The 26,963-nt window shown below is 47.9% G+C and overlaps 2 protein-coding genes across 2 annotated transcripts; one reads left to right on the top strand and one right to left on the bottom strand.

Annotated features, from left to right (window-relative positions):
• Positions 1-194: 194 nt before the first annotated feature.
• tnpo3 (transportin 3) lies at positions 195-16,894 on the bottom strand. The gene is made up of 23 exons (XM_036520343.1): positions 16,620-16,894; positions 13,758-13,958; positions 11,564-11,637; positions 10,966-11,122; positions 9,480-9,623; positions 9,066-9,241; positions 8,303-8,441; positions 7,845-7,991; positions 7,453-7,560; positions 7,224-7,315; positions 6,770-6,909; positions 6,454-6,645; positions 6,262-6,353; positions 5,945-6,021; positions 5,627-5,687; positions 5,379-5,519; positions 5,161-5,277; positions 4,795-4,889; positions 4,156-4,312; positions 3,715-3,882; positions 2,555-2,667; positions 1,417-1,507; positions 195-1,065 (listed from the first exon to the last, which is right to left on the bottom strand). Exons 1-22 carry the CDS (start codon positions 16,737-16,739, stop codon positions 1,447-1,449), a joined length of 2,772 nt encoding a protein of 923 aa, XP_036376236.1. The 5' UTR covers positions 16,740-16,894; the 3' UTR covers positions 195-1,065; positions 1,417-1,446.
• Positions 16,895-22,113: 5,219 nt separating this feature from the next.
• opn1sw1 (opsin 1 (cone pigments), short-wave-sensitive 1) lies at positions 22,114-26,440 on the top strand. Its single transcript, XM_036519794.1, has 5 exons — positions 22,114-22,862; positions 24,414-24,582; positions 24,835-25,000; positions 25,452-25,691; positions 25,894-26,440. Exons 1-5 carry the CDS (start codon positions 22,523-22,525, stop codon positions 25,990-25,992), a joined length of 1,014 nt encoding a protein of 337 aa, XP_036375687.1. The 5' UTR covers positions 22,114-22,522; the 3' UTR covers positions 25,993-26,440.
• The last annotated feature ends 523 nt before the right edge of the window (positions 26,441-26,963 follow it).

Here is a 26,963-nt window from a genome sequence, read left to right on the forward strand (position 1 = left end):
GCGCAGGTCTGTTACTGATACTTGTGCATTTGCCCTAAAGCTGACCTGTCTGGAGGCTGTGAAAGCTAGAGAATTTCTAAGGTAGACACGAGCCATCTGATGGAAGGTACTGCCGTGCTCGCTGCTAAACTGCGTGGCTTTCCTCAGGTGCACAGAGACCCCGCCCTCACCTGCGCGGTGTGTGTTCCGCAGCCAGCTGTGTGAGGGGAGACACCTGTCAGACTGGTTCCCTGTTGTTCACAGTGAGCCTGGAGCTAAAACACCACACTCACACACACGCTTGTCCTCACTTTAATTTTATTGTTGACGAGATGGCTGCAACACCAGATGGAGCAGTATGTTAGCACACCTCCTCAGTCTAACGGCAGCCCACCCAGGCCATGATGGTCTTCTTTTCTTCCCAGGATACACTGCCAGAGGAGGAAGAAAAAAAAAAAAAAAACTTTCTAGAGTCCACTCGACCATGTCACAGCTGAGCCTGGCAATCGAGTAACGGGAAAACTCCAGCCAATGTTTAAAAAGGTTAAAGGTGCTGCTGGAACTCCCAGCATCCCCTTCTCCCAATTTCCAATCCCACGGGCACACTCTCTCATGGTTGGTATCGTGGACTTGCTTTTTAAATGGCACAGACAGCAAACCATGTTTGGTCGTTCTTTAGACAGTCCATGAAAATAAACTCTCTTTCATTTTAAAAACATACACAAGTCTTTGATTCTACCAGGCACATCTCTGTTTTGTGGTTTTGTTTTGTTCACGACGGATCCTTAATTTGTAGAAATCCAACCGACGCTAAGCGAATGCATATCTTCAAATCGGCGAATGTTCTTTAGAGCACAGTCCTCCAGGAAAGCCTCAGCCTTCGGTTTCACAGCACCAGGCCGAGGGCCCGCTCCACAGCGCCTCGCTGCTCCCTGCTGCATCTCAGCTCTCCGATGCCGCCAGGCGTCCGATTGGCTTTCCACAGAGGGCTGCGTCCCACCCGGCCTTCATGAGGGACTTCCCTTTTTCCTTTGCAGTCATCTCGTTCCAGAATGCGCCTTTCAATGTTGCAAACAAAAGATAGTCCTGCGGAGAAACACTCAGTCAGCTACTAGCACAGCGTTACACTGACCATTACTGCACCTGCCCAAATCTCTGTGTTACGCTAACCATTACTGCAACTGCAGTGTAATGTAAACCATCACTGTATCATTGCTCGCCCTTTACACATTAGGTGCTGGACATTAAAACATTGACTCATAACAAATTATGGACTTCAGTGCATTTCTACACTTCCTGTACACACACATCAGTAAAATCAGGGAAAAATGCAGATTCCCAGAGCACCTCGTTGTGCTGTTTGTGTCAGTGATGTTGTACAGTGCTGCTGTGAAAGCGAGTTTCTCCCGGGATGCGGGCCGGCACAGACGCTCTTACCTGGTCTTGTGGCAGAGCGCGCAGACACAGCTATCGGAACAGCCTCGTGAACTCTCTTATTGCCCAGCACACCTGTTTACACTCCTCAGCACTGCAGAGGGGGAAAATGAACGGGTGTCACTCAGACCATAACCGCTGTGAGGGACTAAACCCAGTGCTACAGTGAGCGGCATCCGCCCATCCCGACCTTCATGTTCACTTAGGATCCGGTGAAACGCTCGGTGCCTGCCCTGTACGATGCGAGATCGGCCTCAGTGAACCGCGACGCCGCTGACAGGGCGGAGAGCGTGTGGGCAGGATGAGTGGAAAGCAATTTGGGATCAGACGGCGGGCTGGTGCTCTGACGCAGACATGCCCGGACACGCCCGGGAACGCTTCCCCGTCCCTGCAGGTTTGCCAGCGTTCCACTGCAGCCTGTCAGAGCGGCAGACCTGTCTGCACAAGCCCCTGCACTACTGCTTTCACAGCACACTGCCTGTCAAACTGAAAGCAGGGCATGCGCCGTGAACCCCACCCTCTCTCCGCTTTGCAGATGTGAAAGAGACAGAGGCAGAGTAACAGAAAGCCCCGCCCTTTCTTTGCGGGTAACCCAGAGCCGGGCCCCAGAGCCGGGCCCCAGAGCAGGGCCCCAGAGCAGGGCCCCAGAGCAGGGCCCCAGAGCAGGGCCCCAGAGCAGGGCCCCAGAGCAGGGCCCCAGAGCAGGGCCCCAGAGCAGGGCTCTGTGCCAGGCACCCTACACCCCTCACTTCTCCTCTCAGAGTCACGCTCCCCACAGCACACATTAGCAAAGAGGGCGACTTAATCGAGCAGAATCATCCTATCCATCCTCTCCTCTGAGAGCTGCTGGCGGCTGTAGCCAGAGGACAGGTATGTTTCACCACACAGTGTTTACTACAGATTTAGTGAAGCGGCTAAAATACTACAATTACAAACTTCAGCTTGTAAGTCAGAATATACTTAGCCTGTCAGTCCAGTGAAGAACAGCAGAGTGGACACACTGTGCTCCTTCTATGACAGTATAACAGGCTGACTACTGATACACATTTAGCACACAGTGATCACGCTGCATTTAGCTGTCAGTGCAGAGGCCCGGAAGCATCGTTCCCAGGTCCCTGTGGCAGGGCCACCTTTGGCTCACCTGGTGACCTGCTTGTGGAAGTCGGTCAGTTGTTTGTGGGTGACGGTCACCGCCCCTCCAGCAGTCTCCTTAGGAAGCCCTTTCAGTGCAGTCTCCAGCCAGCGGCAAAACGTCTGCAAACGTTACGTCAACGTGTGTTACTCATCTGCTAGCACACAAATTACAAACAATACATCCATGCGCCGATTAGAACTCAGGCACTGCATATCACAAAATTTGTTGAAGGAAACTGGTTACAAAGTTTTTTTAACCACACTGATAATAAGATAAATAATATTTATTTTCAGTACTTTCGTTATCACTACACATAAAATGTTATATTCACGGTAACAGTTAGGAGGCAACTGAAAAGACATCACCATGCAAAAGTATGTCGTAATTGCACTCTCCGGTGGTATCACAACAAAAAAATTGCACATAAGTGTCAAAAATGTTGAAATATGAGCGTAGAGCGCCCTCTGGTGGCACGATAACACAGACAACGATAATTACTAGCGCTGTTGAATTATATTACCACCAGAGGGCGCAGTTGGTACATAACAGAAAGGAACGGCACAAAAGTGTCAAAAATGTTGAAATATGAGCCTAGAGCGCCCTCTGGTGGCACGATAACACAGACAACGATAATCACCAGCTCTGTTGAATTATATACCAACTGCGCCCTCTGGTGGTAGAATAACAGGGGAAAAAAGGAAAATAACCAATAATCACAAGCTCTAAAGTCGAAAATTTTCATTTAGTACAAGTTTCTTCCATCCCCTGACCACAAGTCAAAACTCCTACATCTGTACACCACACAAGGAGTCAAGATAATGAGCTGAGCTTGAAATGCTGACCTGACAATTATTCCGAAACTTGATGACAAGCTCAGCTCTATTGCAGGAACACTACTTCCTTTCCTGCATGATTTGTTTACAGTTTATATTGATAAAAAGATTTCACTGTTAAAAAATAATCAATATACTCCATAATCTTCCAACATGACTGGCTGCTGTCTAAGTACAGTTCTGAGGCAAGATGACATCACAGCCTTGAGGAGCCCTTGAAGCAGATTATAGCCCCGGATAATGCTTGTGTGTGGCAGAGCAGCTCTCTCTGCACTTGGTGAGATGCAGGATGGTATTCAGCTGCAGCTCTGAGAGCGACGGGGCGAGACTGACCGGCCGGTCGAACAGCATGATCTCCCAGATGACCTCGGCCACATCAGGAAGAGTGTACGGAGGCAGGCAGAAGCAGCACGTGTGCACCAGCTGAGTCACCAGCTGCTGCCCGTGCTGCCCCATGGCCTGGCCAATCAGCTGCTTCCGCAACTCAAAGTCATCCTCGTGCTGCAACACACATGCACACACACAGGGTTATGGTCACCTGAAAACCGCACACAGCCCAGTACTACAGTATTACAGTCCAGTACTACAGTATTACAGCCCAGTACTACAGTATCACAGCCCAGTACTACAGTATCACAGCCAGTATCTACAGCGCTCTGAGAGAGAAAGAGAGAGACACAGAGACAGAGAGAGAGAGAGAGAGAGAGAGAGAGAGAGAGACACAGAGACAGAGTGAGAGAGAGAGATATGTCGGGTGGTCGGGTTGTGGCTCACATCATTGGCCACGCCCGTGTGGATGAGATCCCGCACGAACTTCATGACGCTGCAGTTGGCGTCCCGGTGGTCCAGCGTGGTGGCAGCAATGGCGCACTGGATGATGTGCACGATGATCTGGCTGCTCAGCAGGGTGACGGGGCTCCGCTGGATAAATCTGCCGGGGGGGTCAGAGGGGGCACATCAGCACGGGCTTAAGCAGGGTGACTTCAGCTGTCACACATGGGCTGTAAACCTGACCAGGGCAGATCCAACTGCCAGCCAGAGCACACAAATGTGGACTTTAAATTTGCCTTTCAAATAGTCCATGGCTCCCGGGATCAAATATTCAAATAATCCAACATTATCTTCTCACTTCCTCCCAGAGCACTGTATGAAAGCACAGCTCTTTCTCTGCAGAAATCTGTGCAGTATGACTGAATGACCTGTCTGTGTGCAGCTGCTGTGTGAGGATGAGAACGACGCTCTGGTCTGCTCTTCATTTTTCAGGAATTGACAGGTACTTGAATCCTGCTGGACCTTGTGTTGATGAGTCTGATTTATGGAAGGTCATGGAATTCTGGGATGTTAGCGAAGAACGCGAGCTCTTATGTGCAACACCAGGGGGCGCCAGTGAGAGCAGACAGGGTGCTGAGGTACCTTGTGGCCAGTCGGAAGAGGTCGTCCACAGTGTCAGGGTGATTGCGAAGGCCATTAGGCTGTTCCAGGAGCTGAAACGTGGGCATACACAGGGCCTGGGGAGGAGGGAAGGATGTCCCTGTTAAAACGCATTACACCCACACCACAGGTGACACTACAGCCACACCCTGCTACACTCTACCACAGGGTTACACACACCTTCAGCATGAGGAATGTAGCTGTAAAACTGATGAAATGTGTCAGCAGTAACAGCTGAATATTACAGGCAGCTGTAGCCTGCAGAAACGTGGCAGAGCCGCACAGGGGAAGCGGCGGGAGCATGAGTGACTGCACTGTGAGGTTGCAGAAACGTTAAAGGAAACGTACCTGCAGCATGTCCAGCAGCCCCTGCCGGCAGCCCTCCTCCATGCCGTACTCGTCCACCAGGATGCTGCCCAGGTACAGGAAGCAGGAGTGGGGGTACACCTGGTACACACCGACCATCTGCAGCAGAGACACAGCCAGCCTCAAACACAACGCTCCCAGCGCTCCCGTCTCTGACCACAAACATGCCGACACACACAGACACACGCACGCACACTCACCTGTGTGACGAGCGGCTGCAGCAGAGAGGCGGAGCCCTTTCCCACGCAGCGCACGGCGAATCTCAGACAGCGGCAGCAGCGCTCCACGATACGGTTATCAGCCTGGTGCTTATTCAGCGTCTCCGACAGCACGGGCCAGATCTGCGAGGGAGGGACACCCCGTCACACATACACAGCTGCTACACACCTCATCACAGCGCCAAAGTGCCACCGTAAGGCACAGAGAAAAGGAGAGGAGGTGTGCTTACTTCCTGAATGACCTTCTGACACGGATGCGTCTGGCCGTTCTCTACGATAGGGTTCGTGTGTCTAGAAGGAGAAGCACAAGGGAAGACACTGATCTGAGATCTGCACAAGCAGGCACACCAACAGATCATTCTGTGTTGGCTCAATAGATACTTGCAAATTTGAGGAAAGGATTAAACATATATAATTTACAGACTTATTCGTTCACTATTTACATCTCACCTCCTTTTAGTACAAACACAGCACTTTCAACTGCATGTGACCAGAGACAGCATCAAAGCACATGAGTCAGCTGCACTGACTGGCTGAGGAGCACTCACCTGAAGATGACTGCTAGCCTATCCAGCCACACTGTGGGGTCAGAGGATTTACCATTACTGGGCTCCTGAGAGAGAAGCTGTGGCACAGGAAGAGGAAACGCTGTAACCAGCCGAGCTCAGACCCAGACGCTAAAGCTGCTACAGAGCATTCACAGAGCATTCACAGCTTAAAGGTGACAGAAACACGTTTAACCAAAGGCTTCAGCACTGAACTCTAAAACTCTTACCAAATAATTACACTGTCAAACTTTAGCTGCGTGAGACTCTTGACTGACAGACACATTACAAATAAATTAATTAATAATGTGACTGTGTACCTTCTTGAGGGCGATGACCTGCACTGCACACAGGTCACTGAGACATTCAGCGATTTTCTCCAGAGGGAGTCGGGCTAAGACTAACGCCGTACCTGCAGGACCAGCGAGACAGAACCCAGAAATACTGATCAGATTGTGCAGCAGACGCAGTAAGGAAAACAGCTTCCTGCTCCATGCACCTGCAGACTGCACCTTTGAGGAGGCCGATGGCGGCGTCGGAGGAAAGGGCGAAGGAGTCGAGGGCGCGGGCGATGTCCAGCAGGCCCTGGAAGTGCTGCGCCATGTGGTCCCGGCACACAGAGCAGATGTTGTGGATCGCCTTGGCAGCCACCGACGCCAGGGGCTTCTCCCTCAAACCCTTCATCAGGTAGTTCAGCACGGGGTCTGGAGGAAGCGCGCGCACGCACACACACACACACACACACAAACAGTAAGGCAGAGTGTCATCTACCTATTGATACAGCACATTTGCAGTTACTTCAGTGGCCCCCAGGGGGCGCAGGCGTACCCAAGAAGCGCGGGTTGCGGTCCACCACCTCGCTCATCTCCCCCACCAGCTCGATGCTCGTATAGCGCACGGCCACGTGCACCGTCTGCGGCAGCAGCACCACTTGCTCCAGCACCTCCGTCAGCGTGGAGTTATTCTCCCTGCAGGAGACGCGCGTTACACAGGGACACTGCTCCCCGAACCTCCCCCAGCTCCCCCAACTCCTCACAGCCCTCTGTTACACTGCGGACATCAGCTCACTTCTACAGGCTTTTGCTTGTGTGCTATGGATGAGTTAGCAGTACCTGGTGATATATAAAGGTACAATTTTTAGAATGCATTAAAACTGAGCAATTGCAAATAAGAGGTGAGCAGCAGCTGATTCTGCCTGTCCGTGACGTCCACGCTCATGATGAAATGCACGAGCTGAGCAGCACAGAGACATTAATGAGTGACACAGATCGCTGCTACTCACGGGTCCACACTCTTGGCGATGGAGGCCATGATGAACAGCACAGCTTCCGTCACCTCCCAGGGCGGATTGCCCTCCTTCAGGGTGGAGTACAGCTGCGGGCACAGCGTGACATGACAGTGAGATTACACCACTGTAACATTACTGTGACATTACATTACTGCAACTGCAGGCCAGGGGATCCATGTTCTAACGCACTTACAGATGAACCGAGAATGCAGAGACTCAGTACCTGGGAGAAACACTCCATGGAGCCTACGAGGAAAATGACATCCTTCACTAGATCCGAGACTCTCATCCGAAACTCTCCAAAATCATCTGTATCCTCAGGTATTCCTTCCTTTCAATGACAAAGGGAAAACGTCCGTTAGTGAAATAATATCAACTGCTGTGAACACTTTCATGTTAAACAATTAGCCAGCTACACAAAACGCACAAAGTCTACATCTCTGATCACGCCCTTAGTCTGGCACATTAACAATCCGATCAGATGAGTGGGTGGGTCCGACTGCCCCCTTTACTCGAGATAATGCAAATCTCTCCATCTTAATGCGCTCTGATTGGCTGGTGATTGCCTGCCTCTCAGGTGTTTGATCTGGGTCATGTGATCAGGGTGAGGCTCACGTGGTCAGGGTCGAGCTGGCAGTGCCGGGCCAGCCCGTGCAGCAGTCTCTGTATGTAGGGCCTGAAGATGCTGTGCAGAACCGGGTCATTGGTCTTGTACAGGTGCTCCCCCAGCCGGTACCAGAAGTTAAAGGAGATCTCCACCACCTGACAGGAAGCACAACAGGGACAGTCATGTGACCTGGGACATCTGGCCACAGTTTGCGTAAAAAAATACAAGCAAGGAAGCAGGAAGTCAGGCATGCCACACCCAGTCCAGCTCAACTCCCCTTACAATCTGGCCTGCTAATGCTCTGTATTCCAAACCAAATATGAAGCCTGTTATTATATTATCTCTGTGAGAGCTAGTGTTTACTTCCTGGATGGGTGGAAACACGGGATGTTGTGGTACGATGCAGAAAGGGAGCAGAAAGGCAGAGTGGATGACATCACTTCAGGCTGCTCTGTGATTGGCCCACCTCATACTGGGCGTGTCCTGCACAGATGAGCAGCAGCTCCAGGGTGCGCAGGTCACCCATGCCCTGCCCGGGACTGCGCACAATCGTCTCCAGGAAGGTCTCGCACAGCTCCGTGAAAATGCGGCAGTAATTCAGCACCCTGGTGGAAGGAGGCAGAGAGGCTATGATGTCAGCAGTGATGTCAGCAGTGATGTCAGCAGTGATGTCAGCAGTGATGTCAGTGGCCTGCACAGCGCTCAGAGGAGTGGCATTAATGAACATGAGGAAAAACCTGAAGGTGAGTGCGATTCCCATCCCCGGTGAGGAAAGCTGCCTGGCAGTGAGCGTGTGCTGACGCAGCACCAGATTGCTTTCTTTTAAACAATGACTTCATCTCCACACACATGCTGTTCTGTGCTCTCAGCAGGTTGCTGCTATTGCTCCTGTCATATGCAGTTATGCATGTCTCCATGAGGACCCTGTCAGCCAGTCTGCTCAAGAACAGGTGCTAAATGCATAGATAATGGCTCTCACACACACAAACCACTATTTATTCTGGTCCAGGCACCTCAAGCTGAAACTGCATTACAACAGAGCTGCAGGTGCCCCAATCAAACGGGGCAGGAGAGAAACCAACTGAACAGACGCTGGGGTTTGCAGGCTTCAGGAAAGCCTTCTCAAGGCAAACCGCAGGATAAAGCTTTCACCAATCTGTACACCCGACGGAGGTTACAGCAGTGCGCGCAGAGAGCTGCAGGGTGAGGGGGCTGCTGGGATAGCTCACTTGTCCAGGTCCTCCCGGGCGACGGCCATGTGGTAGGCGGTCTCCAGCGTCAGCACGCCCTGGAAGAGCTGCAGCGCCAGCGGCATGTTGGTGTCCACGTTCTCGATGGCGTAGAGCGCCGAGCACACGCAGTCCGACGCCGCCTCGTGCAGGTTCGTGGACGTCTCGTCCCGCTGCTGCGGACGCCACAGAGCGAGACAGCTCACTTACAGTCACACACAGGCTGCATCTGACAGCATGAATCTGAGGCCCAGCAAATGCAATGTCTACTTAACAGTATGCTCTTCTGAGTATGACGATAGGTTTTCAGCAGCCAAAATGGTCCTTTAATACTGATGCTGAAAATCTAAAATATCTCAATAAAGGAGAGTTCTGAATGAATGTTAAAAACACAGGAACAGCTGAATGACTCACCAGCACCTGGAACAGGACGATGAGCAGCTGGTTGTTGGCCATGAAGTTACTGTCCAGCACTCCCAGGTTGAACCAGCTGCCCAGGCAGCGGAACACTTTGATCAGCATCTTCTCGTTGCTGCCCGTCTTCTCCACACACGACAACTGGAGGAAGCAGAGAGCTGTTAGCACCACGCCCGGCTTCACCTGTCAGCCCAGCCTTTTCGGCATCACCACGAACAGGCAGAGCACGGCAGACTGACACAGCTGGGAGCTTCCTGCAGTGATTCAGGTTAGCTGCCCTCTAGGGGTGTAACGGTGCGCGTATTCGTGCCGAACCGTCACAGTACGGACGCTACGGTACAGTGCGTGCAGTCATACGGAGAATGCGCATTATATATGTGCAAAGACTGATGAATGTAACGCGGAACCAAATTTTACAAGCGCGAGTTGCACCCGGAAACCTTAAGCTGTAGGCCTTTAGCAGGTTTAGCTCAAGCTGATTAGCGTCTGACTGAGCCAGTCACACTATGCCGAGTGTAAGCGACACACAGTAGCTGCAAGACCCGCCTGCTGCTCTTTAAATCAGCTGTGTGGGAAAACTTTGGGTTCCCAGTGAACTACGACAGCAATGGAGAGCGAGTGGTGGATCGGACGAGGACGGTGTGTCGGCGTTGTTCGACAGTTGTAGGGTATGTGAGCAGAAACACATCAAACATGCTAACGCATATTTAACGGCATCACCCAGAAATGCCAATCACTGGAGCTAGGCAAAAAAAAAAAAAACAGGAGTCCAACTACTTATCCTCGCTGCTTTTAAACAGCCTCTAGATGGGAATGCACACAGGGCCAAAAAAATTATAGAAGCAACTGGCATTTACATTTCATCGGCTATGCGCCCATATGCAGTGGTAGAGGCCCCCGGCCTCATTACAGCATTCCACCCCGTGCACATGTAAGCCAATCCGTGGTCTCTCTGCAGCTCCATTACAACAGACTCACACACCCAGAATCCCTCGCTGTGTGTCCATTTCAATATCCGGCCTGCTGGAGTACAGAGGTTCAGCTGCTCTAAATGAGGCTATTCAGCTACAGTCCTGGAGGCCTTCCTCTCTGCCACTACCACTCTGAACACTGCCACTACCACTCTCTGAGGCGAGAACACATGCACAACCTCTACATTTTACAAAAAACTCTACCAGTGAAAAGAAACCAAAGATAAACCACTGAAAAGATTGGGTTGCCCTTGCCCCTCCAATTCAAAGACAGCCAATAACTGTTTAATATGAGTAAAACCACACTGATGCACAGAAAATAACTTTTTCCCTCCCTTCACATTTGAAAACTATGAACGGAACTAAAAACCCTGACATACACAGCATAAGAGTGAACGCTGGAACAGAAGCTGAAAGGAGAGATTCTAATTCACTCACGATCCCTCTATTGGCTGCTCTAGTTAGCGGCGTGCTAAAAACGGCAGCGTGAATTTTGGGAACGGGTCCCTCACCAGCAGCGCGACGACGGTGCTGGAGTAGTAGGCCAGGTCCTCGATGATCTCCGTGCGCCGGTTGGCTCCGATGCGCAGCAGACGGCTGTGCACCTCCTCCGGCAGCACCGTCAGGATCTCGATCAGGAAGGGCATGGACGACACCTCACTGCTGTACCTGTGAGGCCACACATTCAGTCTGGAGACCATGGAGTATTCACTCACCACACGAGCCATAATGACAGCCATCACCTCACACGACAGCCCAGCTTACAGCAGCAACTTCAGCAGACACGGACGTGCTGAGCTCACGGCAGGCCCCGTTATAAAGCATGAAGGGCACACTTGCTGCAATGAGACTTCATGCTCCTGCCTCTCACATCTCCACAGCTGTAAGCTGCGTCTATCCTGTGAAATCGCTACGGCTGATTTGTAATTATGTATCCCCGCCTCAGCACTGAAATCCCACAATCCTGTATAAGGAACTGTTATGTTTCAGAGCAAAGTTTTACCTAATGCTAACCACCACTGACTAAATGCACTGCAAGCCCGTCTGTGAAACGGGCAGAGGGATCCATGTGAGTGAGAAATGAAGAGCAGGTTGTGGAAACTGACTTACTTTTCGATGAGCGTGTGGACACAGCCCTTCCAGGAGGCCATCTGCAGGGCAAGGTCTGCTATTGCGAGAGCAAGCTGGAGGAGAGGGAGGGGAGGGGCTATATGTCAGTCATCAAAGCCACACCCACAGCAGGCCTAAGTGTTTCTGCAGCTGGCCTGCATGACGCAGACCGGAGAGGTCAGGGAGCTGGAGCCACTCACAGTAGCAGAGGCCCATGAACAGGGGAGGCAGCCAGCCTCCCGCTGCCCATACCTGCCACACAAACACGCCTCATGTCTAAGTGCGAGGGCAGCCTGCTTCACGTCAAAATATAGATGATAACGAGACTGAGCACCACTGCACCAGGTCAGAGATCAGGGGTCAGCCTGACCTTAACACCTGCTGTTTTTTCATCAACAGGAGATTTTACCTATGGTGCATTAGTGCAGAAGATCCGTATTTAAGTCCTTAGCATGCTTGGTAAATGCTGATAGATATGGAAACCATGCTGCTACAGCTGTAAAATAAGGTTAATACAGTGTAAGGTTCACCGGCTCAGAGCTGCTCGCCTACAGTCCTTACCTGCCCTTGTGTTGCCTTGGCCTGATCCAGTTCCCCTGGCCTGGGTTTGCAGCACTCTGCCGTAAGTGCAGAACTGACACCTGTGAACACCTGCTCTACTCCCTGCCCTGTATATATATCTCACATTCTGTTTTTCTGTACAAAACTGTTCTATGAGATGTACTTCCAAAGAAGGCAGTACAGTGGCATACAAAAACCCCAAAAGAAAAGGACCACAGCCTGGGAAATAGGGGTTCCAATATCCACATCATTCTGACAGTAAGTGGACAATGACATGCCAAATTTATACAGTGGATAAAAGGCATTTCCAATACCGGAATATCACTGTGGAATACAGAAAAACCAACAACACTGAAGGATGGGGAATTAACAGCCAGGCAAAACCACTGCTTGAGCTGTAACTGATGTTACGCAAAGCCCCCATACCTTAACCGAGGTGGATCTGCTTTTAAATGTACCTCAGGTCCTGTACGGTTCTCCTCACTCTCACTAAAATGCACAGGATCTACCTTCAAACTGTGGCAAGAAAACCAATGAGCCGCAAGTACCAAACTGTTTGCAAGCCTTCACCTGGAGTTCATAATGTACAGCGTATCTCCTGAGTGTGAAATGAGTAGCCCTCCTGTCGGTATTTTGCTAAAGAGTAACGGCTGAGGAGCACAGCTTTCTGTATTTACACCGGTTATCTGAGAGCGCTTTCACATGTAAAACCACAATCTGAAGGGAGCATGGATCACTCTGAACCTTCAAACTCTGTGGCACCTGCAAAGTTCAGCCCATGGCTTGTGGTGGAGATAGACAGAGAGAGCTGCTTTGCTTCTAAATGTGGTTTTCCATTCCAGTTCTGGGCTTCCCAAACTGGGCTGAAGGCGTTTCCTGCAGCAGTCTGCATGAGGGCTTGAGGGCTCATTGATGTTACCACAGTAACAGGTCTAGTTCTGCTTATGGTGGGCCCCACCGTGCTGTACATCTCCGGCTTAAAAGGAAGAATGCAAAATGGTTCCACATCAGAACAACTGGTTTCTTCTTCCAGACGACTCTAATATGAATAATGGTCTTGATGTGGAGATTCATTTAATGTAAAAACATTCATGAATTCACCCTCACATGCGTTTTAAACGTGACCAGAAACCAGTGATGGTGCATATTTTTTCAGTTCTTCATTTGACGTTTGCAAACCTCTCAACAATGACCATTGTAAGAATATTGTTTAATGCCTGTCCTACTGAAAGGGGAAAAGCTAAGCATCCTGTTACCGTTTCTTGGTGTTCACTCTCATTGGAAGGTGCTGACATGTTAGGCAGCTCCATCACACTGACAGTAGCTGCACTTGAACATGAGGTCAGATTCACACCTTGGCATTTCAGACCCCGCCCACACCAAATTTTACATATGACCCCGCTGTGAGATGAGTAAGCATAGCCCTACCCTCAGCTCCACACTTAATCATAAACACTAACCTCACGCACATCCCCAATGCTAAAGCTGACCCAAAACCCACAAACAGTGACTACACTGGTACACTGCCTATTTACAACAAATCATGGCCTGGAGTGCACTTCAATTTGTTCATCAAGTCTGACAAGGCAAGCGTGTGTCAAGGGGAGTGAGCCACATAGCTCCAAGGTGTTACCTGTGTAACGATGATGGGGGAAAGGTCTTTGAGGTTCTCAATGTGAGAGAGCAGTGAGTCTCGCAAGGCGACGTGGGAGTCAGCAGGAAGCTCGTAGAATGAGGTCTGGATCTTCACCTTCATGGTCTGGGCTGCGAAGTAGCACGACTCTACATCCTGCTTCAGCTGCAGGAGCTGGTCAGAGATCTCCCAGGCGTGCATCTACAGAGCAGGGCAGGACAGCGAGGGGTTAACTGTGCTGGGGAGAACACTTTCAGCAAAGTACTCATCTGAGGCAGTGTCTGATGTGGGCAACGCACAAACTCACACTGTAAGTACCAAGCAAGTCATTGTACCTTTCATAATCTACATGACATTCACGGTCCCTGCTCAAAATCACACAATGAAGGGCCCGCACTAAACTCCCCTCAGGTCTTTAAACAGCATGATCTGAGCACTGCAATGGAACCAGCATCTCTACACAAAAAGTGATAGAGAAAGTTGCTGTTGCATGCACAGTCTTCAATTTCCATTTAGAGTTCTAATGAAGTATTAATAATGTAGTCTGCTAACCTGAGCTCTTTTTGGGAAGAGTTATGACTGCGTGCAATATGAATGCTAAAAAGGTATTTCTGTAGCTCGGCTATTATCAGATTTCTGTGGTTTTTACACTGCTGCCCGAGGAAACCTTGATTGAAGCATGTGACGTTTTCCTGCTCAGACGAAAAGGCACCACAAGCCTTACGACTCTTAGGTCTGTTCTGCTGCTAGAGTTTTGTTGAGAGTGTCACCAAACCTGTTCTCTGCAGCAGGCCTGAGCAAAGTGAGAAAATAAAGTCTCCTAATGTGGCAGCAGTGCTGTATGTGAAGGAAACAAACAGCCAATCATCTTAGACTGTTATTGTGATGAGATCACGTCCAAATACTTATTAGTCAAAGGCCCTCACACTCTTGCAAACATTTCACAAGATGCCCCTGCCTGAACTCACATCCTCTCTCTCGCTCTGTCCATCTCAGCCCCTTCCTCTTTTAGTGGCTTCAGTAGTAAAATACTGTGGTTTCATCTCTGATTCCCAGTGGCTACTGGCAGCACTGCTCTGGAGACTGGTGTGGGTTTCTTCACAGTACCCAGCAGAACTGCTCTTGCACTGCACTGGCAGGGTGTAGAAGGAGAACCTTCTAACCCCACCCAACCTTCCCTATATCTAAAAGGCTCACAGACTCAGACTGCCATCTGACCAGCATCATCAGGCTCATATTTGTACTGCATTTGCACCTTAAGGCTGGTCTTCACATACATCAAATGAGTACATTTTTTAGACATTTATTGTGTCATTATACTACATAATTATTATTGGGAATGGCTATTAACATTGCTACATTATTCTGGATTAAGTCACACAGGCCAAACAATAAATTTGTACAAATATTCAAACAGTCATTGCAAGAAATATTTAGTTAGCCACCCATGTGACCTTTAATATGCTTAGCACTTTATTTTGCACTTTATTTTATGATTTTGACCCTGCTTTCCATCCAAATCCCTTATTGCACACAAAACCTAGAGCATTTCCACAGAGCTGTCACAGCCAAGCCTCCACCGATGACCCTTCCAGCCATATGTCGCGGGGCATGCGACCTCCTCCCCGGACCTATCTATTTACGTTAGCTCCCACGCAGACAGCTTTGGGGGTATCCGATAGCGGCTGCCATAACGAGCCCCTGAGCCCGGCACGCAGATCACCCCGGCTAACTACCGACAGAGAGGCCGGACAGGCTACCGTGCCACAGGCAGTGCGACAAGGAAATGGTGCCGAGCATAACCGGACACTGGATTATTCAAATTCTTACGGGTAAAACCTGAACAGAGGGACCGGACATCCAATCTTATCTACTTTCGCATTACCACCGGCAAGGGAAAAATGTGCATAGAATAACTGAAGCTTTACTAAGATAAACCGATGTTAAGGTATTTCATCAGACATCGACAGAACAGCTTTATTTGTGAAATAATTGTGTTTAACAACTTTTGTTTGGTATACGTTTAGAATGACGTACTACGTGGTTACAGAGTGACGAATGAATCAAAAGAAGTATTTCTACAAAACAACCATGGAATGACAGAGGTAACTAGCTAACCAGATAAACAAATTTCAAATTAGTAACATACATTCGCATTAGAAACAAATTGGGATTATGGAAACTCAAGCATTAAGCATTAAGTTCAACTAGTTTGATAGCTGGCTGACTATCAAACGGCTGGTCGAATTGCAGAAACGTCCAAAAGGCTGTAACAGCAGTATAACACACCAAACGTAGAAACAATTTCCAGGTTTTACTTCACATAACATCTATCTGATACAGTTATTCAATCTGCACGGTGGCCAGAGTGTAACACTGCTGGGAAATGCGGATATCCCGCTAGCTGCTATGCTAACGTTCTTAGCTAACTGGGCACCTAGCAGGCTAAACTAACGCCAAAAATTACATCAGATAGCGACAAAACATGCAGCGGGCATCAGCATTATCTCTTACAACACAGTATCCTGCTAAATCAAATGGCTAACCGGTCCCCTGCTTTGCTTTCCGACAAACACAGCCTGCAAGCTTGCTAAATCCCCAAAGAATTCATCCAGCTTTCCCAATTTCCTTACACTATGCGAGCAGCCAGCTCAATATTCCCGCTAGCAAGACAACAAAGATATGCGGAGATATTTAATGAGTCACTGTTTAATAATTGATTTCAGTTGCAGCTTAGTAATGACTATTCCTGAGCGAGCAATGGGAGAGCACATTTATATATAAACGGATCTCTGTGTCTGCAGAGCGGTCGCTTCCTGGTAGGCCCCGTCTGCATCCTCAGAATTTCCTACTCTCTCTTACCGATCTCTGCAGCTCCCCGAGCCACACAGAGGCTCGCTCTTTCCCGCTGGGGTCTGGGTCATGATACAGAGCCTGCACGGCCTGGTAGACCAGCGCAAGGGATGGTTTATCACCCTCCATGCTTCCACTCTCTGTCGGACCGTAGAGAATAAGGGTTCAGCACAGATGTGTTATCTGTTCCAAAGAGGTGAAGGATCGGCGTGATGGTGTTTATTCGGGTGTTGTATTCAGCGCTCTAACCGCCATCTTCACGCAAACACTGGCTTCCCCGCGTGCTCTCGGTAAACGCCCCCGTGTGGAAATCAGCAAACAGGAACTATAAGCACACGACCCTGAAACCGGGGGGGGACTTCTTTCAGGATGCACTAAGTTTGGAAATGAGCATTTCCTGAAGAAAGCAGTCAATCATTTCTTATCACAAGAGAGAGATATGGGGTAACATATTCATCCTTCAAATACAGCACATAGAAGCAGGTATACAAATGATAAACTTCTCTTGTTAGATTGGCAGTCCATCACATAATTTGAATTACTTAAAATCGTTTTAAGTGGATTTTGTATTATAGCCAGTTGTGCTCAGCAACATACCTATATGTACACTTACCTGTTGCTGTGAAATAATTGTTTTTTGTGAATTTTGGATCGTCTTGGTACCCTGTAAGTACCAAAAGTCCTTATTCCAGATAAAGTAGCTAACCACTTAAACCACAATCCATGCATGACGTTGAAAATGTAGAGACCTTATGGTAAATGTGATTATTTTAATCAGTCTGAGTGAGACACAAAGAGACTCTAAAAACTCATTTTCACTCGGATTTCAGTAACACACAAGTCTGACAAAGAAGAACGCGTTTCAGAATTTAAAAACAAGCCTTTGTTTTGGTCTGTCCAAAGTTGTATCAACAATGTTGCTACTCATGAGAAGAAAGTGGCATGAACAGGAGTTGGACGTTTTAGCGTTTTATTATTAATAGTGCAGATGTAGAGTGTAAGTGTGCGTTGGCTATAGAATGATCTTTGTGCAGACTGTAGTGACATTGCTGTCAATGTGTCCCACTGATGGCATATATTATTACCTGTCCCTCGGGTTTGCCGGTATTAAGCATACCTGTTGCTCTATAGACACTTTTATCTAACACATTCAGAGTTGAACCACTGATTGAGCATGTGGCCATCTCCATTAGCAGCTCTTGGTAATCATGGAAAGATACAGGCTTTAGTTCCGTTGATAAAATCATGTGCATCCACTCAAAGTACTGCTGATTAAAGAACAATGTGAAGTTTTTGAGCACAGGAGTAGAGAAGGATGCGTAGTTCACACTTCCTCTGATTGATTTCATAGACTTCAGCTCTGCCTCCTCTACACCTCTTCTCTGAGTTCTATGAGTTGTCATTAGACCTACATGTCCATTATTGAAGAAACAGAATTGTACTGTATTGTTATCATATGAGGTGAAGTATCTTAAGATCTCTAGCTAGCTCTGTTCTCATCACTAATCACTAATAACCGATCCATACAATTGCATCTCTAATTACTAATTACATCACTGATCCTTATAATTGTATCACCAATTGAAGGCAACATCTGGCATATTTGCCCAACAACAGTGACTTGGCTTGGGACTAGAAAGTTGAACCAGTATGTACAAGTGGCACACATTTATTAATTTAAACATATACCCAAAAACACAAATGTATACATAGCATACCAAGTTGAAAATATTACTGTACTTTCGCAAAGTTTGGTGTATTGAATTTTTTCTTGTTTAATTTGTGATCATCTTTTTATTTTTAATCATCCTCTTATATAATTGGCTAAGATAAAACCTCTCCCTTCCCCTTACAGGTGATGATGTGGTGAGCATTCTTGCACAAAATGGCTGCCAGGCATCACCCAGGTGGGTGCACTGCAAAGTGATTTGAGATCCATTATGTTAATGTTGTCCATTCTTATTATCACACCGAGGGATCCTTTGCTGAGCATGTGGGGGATACCTTTGGAATTCAGGTAAAGTATCCGATGAAAGTAATTCTGACAGCTTTGCTGTGTTAATCTGTTTGCAGACACAGGTGCGATCTGTCTCTTTTCTTATTGCATTTCAATGTTTCACATGCTGTGTGTGTCACTCAAACATTTGCCCTCTTGAACACTGAGGCAGCTAATCTCTAGCCTGGGCAGTGAACCTTTGCAACCTCTTTTCTTGTAACTAGTATCAATGGGTTTCACAACAGCAGTTTTAACTGTCTCAAGGTGAAGTACATTATTAGGACATATTTTGCAGACCCTTGGGACTCACATTACATGGAACAGTAGGTGTTTCAGCTGAAGTGATGAGCAACCTGCCACGCCCTGTGCTCCTGTCACTGCTGTTTTCATGGGCAGAGTCCTCTCTTTATTCTGTGTGTATCTGATATTCTAATTCCCTCATTTATATGGCTTTCCAGGAACTGCCTTCACACTCTCGTCATCTGATGGGCCTCAGTTTCCTCCCTATGCTTTTATCTGCCAAGAAAATCATGTAGAACTGTTTGCCAGTTTGTTCAGCAAACACGTTTGTCTTGTTACCAGTAGATGGCAGCAAAGCCCCCTAAATTAATAGTGTCCATTCAGAACAAGTGGCAGCAGCGAGTGTGTAAATTCCCAACTGTCATTGAGTTGTTTACTCCATGCATCACCTGATAAAAACACAGCGTGCATTACATAATGTCTGTAATGAATTATTTTACCCATTCGATGACCATAAGAATTCCATATGATAATTGACATCACCAGTTTGGTTACACAAATTATATACATATTTATGATTTTATAAAGTAATATTTGTATTTCATTCTCAAAACTCAAATATTGATTTATTTGAATTCTTCCTCAGCTGGAAGCCACTACAATTTGCAGTGTTCAAAGTTTTAACTAACAGACGCACCTGTGTTCATTCTAAACTCCTGGTGAAACAGCAAGACATAGTAGAAATTTTATACTCTAAATAGTGTGTTGAGTTGTGGTAGAGAATGCTATCAAAGCCCAGTTTTGTAGAAGATATAATGTTCCATCGCAGTGAATGTGCGAGAGCAGAGGGTTGTACAGAGGAAAGGAGTGAACGGCACACAGAGCACTCACCTGCACAGCCCCACTCTGAGACTTCCACACAGCAACACATGGGGCTCTTCACTGTTACTTAAAAATTAAGTATTATATAATATTAGGTTTTGATTATTTATTTATTTATTATTATCTATTTTAAACGCTGGGAACGCTATTTTAAACGCTGGTCCTGGGGAACAGTTTTCGTTCTTCGTGTTTTTAACATGTCGAATGACAAATAAAGAACCTTGTAACCTGTAAAAATGAAAACAAAATGAAGGAAAGTAAAGACAAAAGAGAAACCATTCAAGGGAGAAATCGTTTTTACATTTTTTAATAATGACTCATAAATTATGAGTCACTGTATCATTTTTTTATTTCAGCTCATGCTGTATATGTTCCCAAACACACCAACACAATGTGCAGACAGCTACCAAAACTGCAGTGTAGCACAGCAAATGCAGCATTGCCTTTTCAATGCAGCCTTTGACTGCAGTGAAATGCTAAGTTAAGTCAAGGTCACTTAAAGACCCTTCACATTCCTTAGCCTTGATAGCACACCGTTTCCCAGACACGGACAGATAGCAGCTACAGCATTGACTCACTGCTTCTGTACACATGAAGGAACACAGATGCCGATAGACACATCAGTGTCGGCAATGCAGAATCTGAAGACGGACTGTGACTGAGACCCTGAGCTCTGTCTCAAACTGGAAACAATGTGAGTCCTTGCTGCTGGCCTCTGTGTTCTGAGTGACTGTAGATTTTCCCCAGGCCGGATCGTGCCACGCCCTTGTGTTAGAGCTCACAGCTGGCCGACAGTACAGTCTCAGGCCAGGATGGAGCTATGTGCATGCTGCACTGCAAAACTTTTCAAAGGGGAAAACTAAAACATGCACGGGATCACCTATTAAAGGTATAAAAGCAACACATCCTCAGATACCTGCAGCAGATGGAAATGTAGTACAGAGAGGAGAGGAACAGGAGCTGAGCCTGTGGTCAGTGGAGCAGGATACTGAGGGAGGAGAGCAGTGCAGGAGTGTGAGGCTGAGGGGTGCTGGTGAGGGACAGACTGAGGGTGACGCAAATGTGCGATTTTAGCGTTTAACACTTGCTCATCTGCCCTCAGATTAGCAAGCGCAACCTTGAAAGCCACATATCAACTAAGAATGTAAAACCCAGAGTTTGCGGCTAATCCTTGCGCTTACTGCGGTTTAGGAGATCAGTTGAGCAATCTCATTTCCAGATTACGGTGATCCCATTACTGGCCTGCAGTGTGTGTTCTCCAGGCTCTGCTCAGGAGGTTATCCCACCAGCCCCGCTGAGGGTGCACCGCAGGGCACTCAGCGGTTTGCTCACCTATGTCAGCTGCAGAATGAGTCAGATGTAAGAGACTGATAAGGACAGATACAGAGCTGAGGGCGAACACTCCTCCGGCTCTTTCACTCTTGCTTCTACAGCAGTGTAACTCAGGGCTGCAGCTGGGGGCCAGATTCTGGAAGAAGTGAATTCCAGCAGGTATTGTTCTGATTAGGCAGAGGTACAGCTGCCCAGTTTCCCCAAACATTTTGCAAGAAAAAAATGATTTTTTTAGCTGCAGTGTTACTGCACTGGCTGTGTAAAACAGTCTCCTTCAAAGACGGTAAAGCAGTGTAATCAAAGCGAATCTTACCACACACCACCCAGCCATCCTGTTTCTACTGCAGCACAGACCCACCCCTGCTGACCTGGTCAGTACAGAACAGCTCCACCCCGCATCTGCTTTCCTGAATTTGAGCTGGATGATGTGCTGTTGCCCATTCTCTGCCGCTGGTTTCTAAAACGTGAGCCTTTGCATTATGACGGTTCAGGGATATAGGCCTAAATGTTCAGATACTGTTGATTTGATGAGACCACTAGATTGAAAATGACGACACTTTTACTGACAAAAATTCCAGGGAGTGACTTCCTTCTCCTGATGTATTTACATGGTAAGGATGTGTTCATTTGGGGCTTGCTAATCTTTTTTGTCAGATATTACACTGGGCTGATTGCGATGGTTTTGTTCACATGTATTCTACTCCCACACACTGAAGACTCTGTATGGGTTTTCCATCTGTCTCAAACCAAACACAGGTGAAGCCAACATAGAACGTTATGTTCATTGGTAATAATGTATTTATTGAACATAAATCACTAAAAAGTCAGGGCTCAGAGCTTGACTATGACAGCCTCTTTTATAGGGCTTATAATGTTGGTCAAATGACACACACACACACACGCACGCAGAATTTTAAATTAATCCTTCTGTGACTTTTCATGAGTCAGCCATTTTTAATACAGGCACAACATGTGTAACAGTCAAACGAAAACTTTAACCCCCTGTACCGGAAAGCAGTTTGTGATAATATACCATGCTGGTAGTTCAGTTTATGTGTGTGACATTGAGCGTGAATATATGAATACACGACTTCAGTATGTGTCTTTTTGACGTCCAGTACATGTAGCTCAAATAGGATTAAATAGACCTCTGGTTCAGAAATATGGTGTCATATTATTATCATTGGTTTGAAAGTTGTTTCCATTATTATGTGACATAAGCCCATCCAAGCTAGTTCCATTTCACGAGTCAAACCAGCAGCACACAGTCTTAGTAAATAAGATTAGCCTCCTAAAATGGGTTAAAGGACAGAGAGGAAGGATCTTCTCTTAATCCCAAAGTTTGCCTGTAAGAAGATCAGGATTTGTCTGTGTCTTCGTGCCATCGCTCGGTGATTCAGGCCTTTATAAAGAGCCGCGCGGTCCTCGGCCCTTTCGCTCGTAGGACAGGTACGACCGCAGGATGGCAAAAGATTTCTACCTCTACGAGAACATCTCGAAAGTGAGTCCCTTCGAGGGGCCACAGTACCACCTGGCACCGAGATGGGTGTTCTACCTCCAAGCTGCGTTCATGGGCTTCGTCTTCTTCTGCGGCTTCCCCTTGAACTCCCTCGTGCTCCTCGTGACCATAAAGTACAAGAAGCTGCGGCAGCCGCTCAATTACATCCTGGTCAACATCTCGGTGGGAGGGTGGGTGTTCGTCACCTTCTCCGTCAGCCAGGTGTTCGTCTCCAGTTTGAGGGGGTATTACTTTCTGGGCCACACACTGTGTGCTATGGAATCCTGCATGGGATCGATTGCAGGTAAGGACTCCGTTTCTCTCTCTGCACATAAACTCTGCATTATCCACCATGGTCCAGCAATACAATCCAGCTCAATCGCCTCAAATCACATTATTTGGCAAACAGCAGTAGAGACCACAGTTGTGACTGAAGCCACTGCAGGAACACATTGCCCAGGGTGAGGCAGGGTTTGGGGGGCAGGGGAGGGAGGGTGAGCCGGTTGGGGTCCCCATCTGACAGCTGTAGGCGTAGAGTTCCTCGGGAATGCGACTCTGCCTTGCACTCTGTATTCAGGGCCATGTACCCATGTGCCCCCAGGCTAAATGGGCCGTACAGAGCCCTGTGGCCCTATTCTACCTCTCTAGCAACTTGGTGGCCAAGGCAATGTGATAGCATTGGAGGCATTCAACTCCCCCTTGATCTTTTTTATCTGACTGCATCTGCTGTCATAGCCTTATCTGTGTGCATTCCACACTGTTATTTTAGTTTGAGCAAAAGGAGCACTTTTAGATTTTTTTTTAATTGAGAGAGTTGTGCCCAAAGTGACAGTAGTGCAACGTTAGACACGACTAAGTAAAAGCGGAATGACATGACATTTACTGATGCAGAATTAACTAATGAAGTGTGATCTTTACTGAAAATGGCAAGCTTGTCAGTCGTGAAAAACGAAGCCATGTCGTCAGGACACACACCTGTGACAGCTCAGGGTGGGCTTTGCGCTCATGTTTGTGAGTCTATTCACAGCCAATGTGCCGCATCCTACTGGCCACTTACAGCAGGTGCTCTCAGAGCCAGCAAGCCGGATTAGTGCCCTGGGACAGGGTAATCCCAGAAGAGAAGGGTGTTACGGGTCTTAATCCCAAAGTTTGCCTGTAAGAAGATCAGGATTTTCCCCTATGTTACTGCCATTGCTCAGTGATTTAGAATGGGCCGTATGGTCCTTAGCCTGAGCCTCAGGTTAGCACTGTTATTATAGTTGCTTATGGTATACATTCAGCAAGTTACAGTGCTAACATGAACAGATACGCTAAGCAGGAGCAGTAGCAACATGTACATAGAACAGCCAAGTGCTATTAATGGAGGCATATATATGTAATGCACATGACATGCAGATAAAGGCTAACAATCATCTCAAAGGAGAACATATTTATACCCTATTTATACCCTTATCACACTGTCACACTTCCATAACAGGGATATGAAAGAGCTGCCACAGATCAGGCCAATAGTGAGCCTGAAATGATGAGAGTATCGGATAGTTTATTCCACCACTGGGATGCAGGTAGGAACCTGGAGACCAATCTGAGAGGAATCTGAGATGAGTGGCCTCAGAAGGGAGACACCTGGGGAAGCATTTATTTTACACCTCAAACAGTCACATCTTTTAAGACTCGTAAGAATTGGGTGTTCCTCAGTAACATGTGCTTTGCAGAGGGATGCTCTTGTACTTCAGTTGCTGAGACGATGTTTTATCCTTACCATACTGATCGTTTACCATTTAAATCAGGTCTGCCTCCCAGCTCAGAGTGCTCACGGTGTGGTGACTGACGTTATCTCCCTGCTTCCTTACAGCTCTGGTGACTGCCTGGTCTCTTGCTGTCCTCGCCTTCGAAAGATACGTCGTCATTTGCAAACCATTTGGAACTTTCAAATTTGGCAACAGTCAAGCATTAATGGGCGTGGCCTTCACCTGGGTCATGGGGATTGGTTCAGCCACACCGCCCTTCTTTGGCTGGAGCAGGTACTTAGACCAAAATCACTTGGAGACAGACGGCCTCATGCTGATCTCCAAATCACCATTTTCAGTATGAGTAGGAGCAGGAGTGGTAAGGCTGTAAATCATATAGCCAGGTATGCATGATTAGATTTGGAAAGTGGTATGATGGGTAGGGTAGGGAGTTTTCTCCATTACAGCAGATAGCTCAGAGTAGATGAACTTAATGGGGTGAGAATGGGTCTTTTTGGAGTGACGGTCACCCCTCTCTTGTCACAGATACATCCCTGAGGGTCTGGGCTGCTCCTGTGGGCCTGATTGGTACACTGTTGGCACGGAGTACAACACCGTGAGCTACACCTACTTCCTGATGGTCACCAGCTACATCGCTCCTCTGTCCCTCATCATCTTCTCCTACTCTCAGCTGCTGGGGGCCCTCAGAGCCGTGAGTCCTCCTCCCTCTCCTCTCTCCTTTCTCTCTGGGGGCCCTCAGAGCCGTGAGTCCCTGTCCCTCTCCTCTCTCCTTTCTCTCTGGGGGCCCTCAGAGCCGTGAGTCCCTGTCCCTCTCCTCTCTCCTTTCTCTCTGGGGGCCCTCAGAGCCGTGAGTCCTCCTCCCTCTCCTCTCTCCTTTCTCGCTGGGGGCCCTCAGAGCCGTGAGTCCTCCTCCCTCTCCTCTCTCCTTTCTCTCTGGAAGCTGGGGCCTGGTCATCCAGCCAGTGAGGCAGAGTTTACAGGGTTTGGTCACCTTCAGATTATGGGTAATTTAGGGGTGCAGCCACTCATGGGTGCCAGTACTGTAACTGTACCAACAGGAAGGATGTGAACGAATGCCATCCCATCAGCCCAGGTAAATGAGCCGGAACGTTCTGACTGGCCCCGCCTCTTCCCTGTGGCAGGTAGCCGCCCAGCAAGCGGAGTCGGCCTCTACCCAGAAGGCGGAGAAGGAGGTGTCCAGGATGATTGTGGTCATGGTGAGCTCCTATCTGGTGTGTTACACCCCCTATGCCATCGCGGCCATGTACTTCACCCTGGACCACGAGTCAGAGAAGGACTACAGGCTGGTCAGCATCCCCGCCCTCTTCTCCAAGAGCTCCTGTGTCTACAACCCGCTCATCTACTGCTTCATGAACAAGCAGGTGGGTGTGCGGCTCATTCCAGCGCGAGCTATCACCCGGCTCACAGTCCACAGGTGTGGTTCAGTCAGGCAGGACGCGGCTCTTTCGCAAAGCACACCGAGTTGCATATAACAGGACAGATCAGTGTGTTTCATATCGCTGGGAAGAGGCCAGAAATCACACCCAGTGTCCAGTAAGGTGCCTTCCTTTCTCTGTCCCACAGTTCAATGCCTGTATCATGGAGACAGTGTTCGGGAAGAAGATCTCAGAGGAGTCTGAGGTGTCCAGCAAAACGGAGACCTCGTCTGTCAGCACCGCCTGAGCGCCACATCGACGCCATGGCAACGCCCCGACGACGCACCCGCAGAGACGCAGCAACAGCAGCAGCACAGTCACACACCACCTGCTGCAGGACCCCTGTCAATCACAGCTCTCTTTGCCAGCAAATCCCAACCAGCCAATCACAGCACAGCCCACGCTACCAGCGCTGCAGCAGATTGACTGCACTGCTGTCTGTCACGGTTTGCTGCTGCTGTAAGAACTGTCAGTTAAAATCATTCACTTGCTCAGCAGACATCCCAACGCAGAGCGACCTCAGCATCTTACCTTCCACATATCATCTCCTGCGGGTTGGATATTTACTGAAGCAACTTAAATTGAGTACCTGCGTGTGGGACTCGCCCTCAGTTATAAATCCAGTTCCTTAACCACCGTACCACACTGACACAAACAAGCAGCTCTCTGCTGAATAGAGAGTAAAAGAGAGTCAACATGGGGGGACAAAGCGTTATAGCTCTTACCCAATAGAGTAAAACAACTGTAGATTAGCTAATACGAAGATACAACTGAATGTCATAATTTCAGACATACTGCATATGGATTTCTTGCTGTATTATAACTTGCTTAGATCAAATAAAGGTCTGTATTGTCTGATGCACTTTTAATCAAAGTTATGGAATTTAATTTTTGGCATTTAAAGAAAACACAATGAGCATTCACCAGGATGCATGAAGTAGGATATAAAATAACACCATCCTGAAGCCTTTTTGATTCCAAATACATACCTTGACCCTGAAATGAATGACTAGCATTGGAGTATGATTAGTATTAGAAGACTAAAAGTCCATCACATGAATAATTCCCCACAGTAACTTTTATAAAATATGAAACCAGATGCATGTGGTATTGCTAGGTAGTTTAATGTTAAAAATGTTAATGGAAATTCTTCTGTGTTTATGTTGACCTTTTTTGAAATTATGGTATTTCTAAACAAAACAAATTGCTGTGCAACAT

The sequence above is a fragment of the Megalops cyprinoides genome, chromosome 25 (assembly GCF_013368585.1).
Source record: "Megalops cyprinoides isolate fMegCyp1 chromosome 25, fMegCyp1.pri, whole genome shotgun sequence".
Lineage (NCBI taxonomy): Eukaryota > Metazoa > Chordata > Actinopteri > Elopiformes > Megalopidae > Megalops > Megalops cyprinoides.